The sequence below is a fragment of the Mus pahari genome, chromosome 6, assembly GCF_900095145.1.
Source record: "Mus pahari chromosome 6, PAHARI_EIJ_v1.1, whole genome shotgun sequence".
NCBI lineage: Eukaryota > Metazoa > Chordata > Mammalia > Rodentia > Muridae > Mus > Mus pahari.
Genome location: NC_034595.1, coordinates 34878396 through 34886726, shown reverse-complemented (window position 1 = coordinate 34886726; position 8331 = coordinate 34878396). Strand labels below are relative to the sequence as shown.

Here is an 8331-nt window from a genome sequence, read left to right as displayed (position 1 = left end):
TGGAGGCCCAGTGATGGAGGGTTAGACCTGGTGGTCCAGTGATGGAGGGTTAGACCTGGAGGCCCAGTGATGGAGGGTTAGACGTGGAGGCCCAGTGATGGAGGCTTAGACCTGGAGGCCCAGTGATGGAGGCTTAGACCTGGAGGCTCTGATGGAGGGTTAGACCTGGAGGTTCAGTATGGAGAGATGAGTTGGAGGATCAGTGATTGAGGGTTAGACCTGGAGACTAGCCTAGTTTGCTAGGATGTAACAAAATACCACAGACTGTAACTTAGAAGAAATTTGTTCCTCTAAATTATGATGGCTGCAAGTTCAAGGTTATGGTGCCAGCAGATCTGACTTTACCTTATTGACTTGGGTTATAAGCATCCACCATCCCAGTGTGCCCTTAGTGGTATTTCCTCCAGGTAGAAGAGTCCTGGAAGCCAGGCAGTGGTGGTGCACGCCTTTGATCCCAGGACTTGGGAGGCAGAGGCAGAGGCAGGCAGATTTCTGAGTTTGAGGCCAACCTGGTCTACAGAGTGGACTTTTTTCTGTGCCCACATATCCTCCCATTTAAGGGCATCAATGATTTGAAGGAGTGTCCACTTTAGTGTCTTACTTTAATTTAGTCACAGCATTAAAACTTCCATCTTCAAATACAGTCAAATTCTGAGGAATTGGGGGTTGGGGATATCTTCACATGGATAGTAAAGATTCTGAGTATAAATGGGTTCTTGATGTAGCTGCATTTCATAAGATAGCTTGGAACTTCAAAAGTGCTTTATTTCAAAGAAAAAAGACAGAACTAAAGTACAGATTTAAATTCAATGTGAGTAATGCATGTGTGAACTTGGAATCCAGTTGTTTTCTGAAAATATAAAAACGATAAGTAATTTTATGTTAATTTTTGTACTATTTCAAGTAATTCAAATATATAACCAAATGCACAATGTAACTTTAAACATAAATATTTTAGTCTTGCCACCATCCATTTTTTTTTAAATATCTTTTTCTAAGAAGGAGGCAAAATAGATTTTATTTGGTTAGAAGTAGTCATTGTAGCATAGTAATTTCTACTGTAACAGCATGCACATGCCTTAAATCACCCTACCACATAAAACCATGTGCTAAAGCCCCAGAGGCTTGTGGGGAATGAAGGCACAGCATCTCAGACTTTCTTGTCAGTTACATTCAGAAAGGGCGAGAGCCTGACAGAAACAGCAGCATCATTTCTTCTTAGCAGATGGTCAGGAAGTGCCCACACCCCACGGAACTCGGAGTGTGGCTGCAAGTGTGGTCTAAGGTTGGCTTGTGGGAGTGAGTGCAGGGCCTTGTGGGTGGGCATGGCTCATGTGATGCCCTCTGGGAGATGTTTGGGGAGTGAACTGTTTTGTGTGTTTCCCATGGCTTGATTCATTAGGGTGTACTTGAAAACTTTGTTCATCTGGGGTTCCTTACAGATGTGATGGACAAGGAACACCATTCTTGTAATGCTCAAGTTGTTGCTTCATATGTCACGTGCATCGCATATCAATTTTATTTTTTAAGAGTATTTAGAATTAGACTTTTTAAAAGTGAAATGTTGAGTGACAGCATAGTATTTGTTTGTTACAGAACAATACAAGTGGCTTGAGGAGTTTTAAGTTTTCCAGGCTAATGAGTATCAAAGGTATAGAGCCAGCTGATTTTCTTGAGTCTAAAACTTTGTCAGCATGCTCCACAGAAAGGTATCAGTCCTTTGTTTCAAACATGTTCTCTTCGGGGCTTACCTGATATTTTTTTTTTTCATTCTACCTAACTATGTATCTGTCTGTCTGTGTATCTATCTGTCTGTCTGTTCATTCATTCTTCAGAAAATTAACTTCATGCTGTTCAGCTTGACTTTGGCTTTCTGGTCCTCCTGCTTCCACCCCCAAGCTCTGGGATGTTTGCTTGCACTCTTCACTCCTCACCCTACTTTTGGGATTGCCACAACACTTGTAATCCTTAACCTCTGTCAGGAGGCATACAGTGGTTGCATTTGGGGCATTCTTCCAGTCCATCCATTGCATCTAACGCTGGCTGTTTTACTTCCAAGTTTAACAGCGATTGACTCCTGGGGAATACTAGTTGTTTGACTCTCTCCCTTGGTATTTTCAATAACCATGATGCCAAATGGATTGTTCTTTGTTTTTCTGTCCTTAGAGTATAGTTCATGTTCAGATTGCTCACTTCCATTCCCTGGAAATGACCAGAAAATGACCTTTGCCCTATCATAGTTCCCATTTCCTATTATGTTCCTTTCCATCCCAGCAGCACTGTATGCCTGCATCCCCACTAGGGCTGCATGGTACATGTGGGAGTGTATAGAGCATATCATTGTTGTTTATCATATGTGTATATAACACAGGGCTAACTGAATGGGAGAACAAATGGGGTTGGCTTGGAGAAGGCTGTTCTTACAGTCCTATTACAGAGGTTCCCCTCAATGAGGCTAAATTAGATAATTAGTAGGGGGTTTAGTATTGTAAATCATGCCTCTCTGCATTCCAAATTTTTAGCAATGTAATAACAAACTTTCCTTTTGTGGACCAAATACTCTATAATGTTTCTGATTTTTGTTTTCTTCTACAAATTGTGTGCGTGTGTGTGTGTGTGTGTGTGTGTGTGTGTGTGTGTGTGTGTNGTGTGTGTGTGTGTGTGTGTGTGTGTGTGTGTGTGTGTGTGTGTATGTGTTAGAAAGGTAACTTGTGCCAGGCAGTGTTGGCACACGCCTTTAATCCCAGCACTTGGGAGGCAGAGGCAGGTGGATTTCTGAGTTCGAGGCCAGCCTAGACTACAGAATGAGTTCCAGGACAGCCAGTGCTACACACAGAATCCCTGTCTTGGCAAACCAAAAAGAACAAAGCAAAACAAAAACAAAAACAAGGTAACTTGAACTTGTAACTCTGGGGTTGAGAGAAATTATCATTTCAAGATACAAAACAGTAGTAAAATCCTATAGTTTTCAACTTTCTGTTGTAAGTTCTAAAGTTATTTTTGAAAATTTCAAATATTTATGTGTTGATGACATGGAACAAAAGGAGGAAACAGTAAGGGGAATACGTATGTGCCATGTATTGGCTCTGATTTCAATAGTCAGCAATACCGCAAGTCATTTAAAAGACTTTCTTCTTCTTTGCAGGACCTCTTTGTTGTTCGACATGAGCTGGCTATCATGAGACTAGCTGCCTTCATGGGCATTACTATGTTAGTTGGAATAACTGGACTCTTCTATACACAACTGATTGGCATCATCACAGTAAGTATAGTTTTAATGTAAAAACTGACAAGTATGAACAGATGATGTAATTGTGGACTTAATTCTAAAATGTTACAGGAAATTTACAAATTAAAAGAAAAAAATTACCCACAATTATTATGTATTAAGTATACATAAAAATTTGCATCCCTCTTTTGAAAATGTGCAGAGTTTTTTTTATATTATAGTAGACCTTGTGCTTATAGACTTAATGATTACATATGTTTTTTTCTGTTAATTAGTATCTAGTGTGGAATCATTTTTTTCTAATCTTATTTCCTTTTATACCATAACAATCACTTTGATTTCTTTATTACAAATAATACTTTGATCATCATTTTTTTTCTTTTAATTATTTAAGATCTATTTCTAAAGATAGACTTGCTAAGGCAAGACAACTTTTAGTAGTAATTAAATCATTTCTTGGATTTCCTAATTGATTTATCAATGTGCAAACTAACTTAATAAGTGATTATCACTGTTTAGTATGCCTGAAAGACTGTCAGTCCCTTCTTCTATATTTGATATGGGAGAAAAGTCTTGATATAGCACCAATCAATTTTGACATTTCTCTATTGAATTTATCGAGTATGTTTCTTAAGTTAGTTTGAGGGTATAGGTACATAAGCAATGAGAGATAAGACTGACATACTAGGGACTGGAGAGGTGGCTCAGAGGTTAAGAGCAGTGACTGCTCTTCCAGAGATCCTGAGTTCAATTCCCAGCAACCACATGGTGGCTCACAACCATCTGTAATTGCCCTCTTCTGCTGTGTCAGAAGACAGTGACAGTGTACTCACATACATAAAATAAATAAATAATTTTTTAAAAGATTGACATAATGGAGTATCAATAATTTTTACAATTACTGTAGTTGGATCCTTTTATCACAACAAAAAAGATTTGAAAAACTGAGAAAAATTGTAAAGATTGAAAAAAAGAGTCTTGGTAGAGAGAATGTAGGTCAGTCAAGTAGACTTTCTTATATATTATTGGAAGTAGTAGAACTTGACTTAACCTTATTAGAGGGTGAATTACCAATGCCTATCAAAATTTAAAATGTACAATCCTTTTGACCAACCTTGTCAAAGTAACCTTGTAGAAGCTATGTATTTGAGTGCATGTGAACACACTCAAAGGGGCTGCAACATTGTAGTATTCTTAGCATCTATTTTGTGTATGAACATTTAAGTACTTATTAGCATATAATGAATCAAGTAAAGAAAGAATACCTCAAAGCCTATCTATCATTAAGCAACAGTATTCAAGAATTATGGTACTGGCCTAAGGATGGACATGTATGTACAGGAACTAGAATTGAAAACTATATAGTCCTGTGCTACCTATAGAGAATTAGTTTCAGAATGCCTTGTGTGTACTAAAATCTGCAGTAGCTGCTAAACCCCTATTGGGATATACATTTATAGTATATCTCCCTATATAGTTTAAATCATTTCTACATCCTTTTTAATGTCTAATACAATATCAATACTATGTAAATAGTCATTATACTATGTTGTTTATGGGATGATGTATAGAAAAGTCTGAGCATGTTCAGTGTGAGCGCAAGTTTCTTCCTAATATTCATAGCCTATGATCGGTTAAATCCTCAGATACGGAACCCATGAAAACAGTGGGCCAGTAGACTTTCAATAAAAATGCCAAGACTATTCGTTGTGGAAAAGAGCAGTCTTCTACAAATGGTTCTGGGGCAGGTAGATATTCACAGTAAGATTGTCTCTCTGCTTCATGACATATCCAAAAAGTTACCTGAAAAGGGAGTATAGTGCTGAAGTGGAGGGCCTAGAGCAGCAGCTCTCAGAAGAAAATGTAAATGACAATATTGGTATCTTAGACAGAGCACCCAAAGTGAAAACTACCAGAGAAAAATGAGTTGAACTTCATCAAAATGCCTTTTATCTTTAAGTGGTTCTATTTAAGGCAATGTGAGGAGACCCTAGAACTCAGCTGGTCTTCTCAAATTGTTGTGTGTGTGACATAGTGCAGTGTTGCAGAGTTCTTTAATAACAGTGAACACAGAGTTCCTCCTAGACTTACCAGTTCCTTTCCTACATCCAGCCCCAAAGAAGGGCATGTATACACACAGCAGCTATTTCTTAGGAGCCCCAGACTGGATGCAATCCAGTACTTGTCTGTCCATTATGTAGATGCAAGGATGTTTGATTTGCCTGTGAGAATATGAAAAGGATGAAGTGCTGATACGTGGTACTGTGCATATAACCTTGAAGACAAGCAAACTTAAAGACCACAAACTGCAAGGCAGTTTGTATGAGATATGCAGAATAAGTGCTTAGAAGAAGAAAATGGTGTTCTGGTTGCATAGGGCTGGACGGCTAAGGATCACAGTTCAAGGGTACAGAGTATCTTTCTGTGATAACAAACATGTTCTAGAAGTGAAATTACTGGGTTACATGGAGCCATTTCTCCCACCATTGGACCTTTTATCCAGTGAGGCACTGTCCTCCAACATGCATGAGAATTTCAGTAGCTCCACATCTTTGTCTTCATCTCTTGACAACTCTTGTTAATTGTAGTTATTCTGTCAGAAATGTACTTTTTTCTATTTGCATTTCTCTGATGTTGAACACTTCTTTATATGCTTATTGGGGCTTCATGGGGCTTTGTGAAGTGTCCATTTTAATCTTTTTTATTTTTATTTTTTTAACCATTGAGTGTAAAGTATTTCTAATGCCTCTTGGTAGTAATGATAGTAAGTGGCATGGTAACGAGTAACAGTGCTGATAACTGGTTGTTTCCTAAGATCATGCTCTTTACTGTTACTCTCGTTCATGAAGAGTTAATAACGAGCTTCTAATGCCCAAGTCTTGTCAGAATCAACAAGCTATGCACATTGTTTAATTTTCAACTTTGAATTTGTCAGAATTCCTACTGGGTATTTAAATCCCTCAAGCAGAATTTCTCAGATTCCCCCGTTGTTACTGTAAATGGTTAGGAGTGGACATTGGGAACATTCAGCTAAGCGTTCACATCACTACTGAGGGCTGGCAGAGGCTGTGGCTGAGTAACACATTCCTTCCCACCGCAAACCCATTAGCTTCTGAGATTGTACTGTGAATGGCAACTATTTCATGCTTTTTTAAAAGGTCTCTACTGTAAAGTTCGAGTATTCTGAGTTGTATATAATAAGTAAGTTATTTGTTATTTGCTTGGTCCCAACCTGACACTCTCACAATGCAACATGGTAATAATTATTTTCAGATTATATGTTTCTTTTTTAATATTGAATAGCAGTTTGTTGTACTGAACAGGGAAATTAGGCTCTGATATGTTATTTCTAAACTGAGTAGAAATCACACAAAATAGTACATCTGCATGAGACACTCAGGAAAAGATGCAAGCATTGAGAGGGAGGAATATACTTTGTCAGTCTGATCTTTAACCACTGTTCTTGCCCTCAAATACAGATGCCCATAGGGAAATTGCTCTATATGAGTTGAGGAGATAGCTCATTTGGTAGTACAAATATAAGGACCTGAGTTTGGATTCTCAGAACCCACAAATGAAAGCCAGATGTAGCAGGACACATCTGTAAGCCCGTGTTGGAAGAGGGGAGGAAGTGCAGCTTTCTCTTCAGTGGCCAGCTAGGAGCTGAATCAGTGAGCTCCAGGCTCAGGGACAGACCCTGCCATACGACCCTCATGCCATAACTTGAAAAGTGACTGAAGAAGGCACCTGCTATCCATCTCTTGCCTCCACATGAACGTGCACACGTATGCACACACCCACACAGGCACCACACAGATAAAGAAATTAGAGTACATTTTAATACCATTTCATTGAATTGCTGTGGTGACTGTCAAGTACTGACCTTTTTGGATTTCGTGAACAATGGTCTCAGAATGTACTCCTCTTCTTGCTGATTCAGAATTCATTTTGAGGCTTAATAGTTGTCATATTTTCAGTTTGTGATATTTTTAAATCTAAGGAACTATTAGCATCTGGGTAGTTTTGTGTCAACTTGACACAAGCTGGAGTTATCACAGAGAAAGGAGCTTCAGTTGGGGAAATGCTTCCATGAGATCCAACTGTAAGGCATTTTCTCAATTAGTGATCAAGGGGGGAGGTCCCCTTGTGGGTGGTGTCATTTCTGGGCTGTTAGTCTTGGGTTTATAAGAGCAGGCTGAGCAAGCCAGGGGAAGCAAGCCAGTAAAGGACATCCCTCCATGGCCTCTGCATCAGCTCCTGCTTCCTGACCTGCTTGGGTTCCAGTCCTGACTTCCTTTGGTGATGAGCAGCAATGTGGAAGTATAAGCTGAATAAACCCTTTCCTCCCTAACTTGCTTCTTGGTCATGATGTTTGTGCAGGCATAGAAACCCTGTCTAAGACAAATTGGTACCACCATATTGGGGTATTCCTGTGACAACCTGACCATGTTTTGGGAAGGACTGCGGAAGGACTTTGGAACTTTGGGCTAAAAGATCTATTCGGTGTTATGTTGTATAGGAGCTTGGAAGACAGTGCAGTAGATGGAGGCCTGGCTTGTGAAATTTCAGAGGGAAGATTAAAGACTCTTTTCAGGGCTGTTGTTACTTTGATTGTGAAGATTCTGCGGTTCTGATCAGCTGGGGCTGAAGAATCAGCTGTGATTAACAAGATACCAGAACTAGTAAAGTGAAACCTTTGTATTACTGGGACTATTGATCCTGGTTAGCTGGAGCTAAGAAATTAGTGGTGATTACGAAGAGACCAGCATCACTGAAGTGACATCTTCTAGGAAGTGTTTTCTGAGAGCACAGAGGCTGTGTTCCAGAGATAGCCATGGTTGTACCTTGTACTGTAGCTGTAATGTGTAAGAGTTACCCAGGTGGTACTGGGTTTGAAGGCATGAAGGGGTCACGCAGAGCACCTGAGGCCATAGAAGCACTGTGAGAGGCCATGGAAGGCCATTGGTGAAGGTGCAGGCTCAGTTGCAATTGATGGCCCAGGGCTCAAGGGGTCATGCAAAGGAGTTGAGGCTTGGCACCATGAAGAGAGCCTATGAGAGGCTATTGTTGAAGCCAAATTACAGTGAAAGACAGCAGCATTT

At 39.6% G+C, this 8331-nt stretch overlaps 1 protein-coding gene across 4 annotated transcripts in view; it reads left to right on the top strand.

The window, feature by feature from the left end:
• Zdhhc21 (zinc finger DHHC-type containing 21) overlaps positions 1-8331 on the top strand; it is a 65482-nt gene that overhangs the window by 36758 nt on the left and 20393 nt on the right. For all 4 annotated transcript variants that reach the window (XM_029539819.1, XM_021200022.2, XM_029539817.1 and 1 more), the window contains one exon: positions 3146-3262. In XM_029539819.1, the coding sequence (XP_029395679.1) occupies positions 3146-3262 (117 nt within the window). The remainder of the gene's footprint in view (positions 1-3145; positions 3263-8331) is intronic.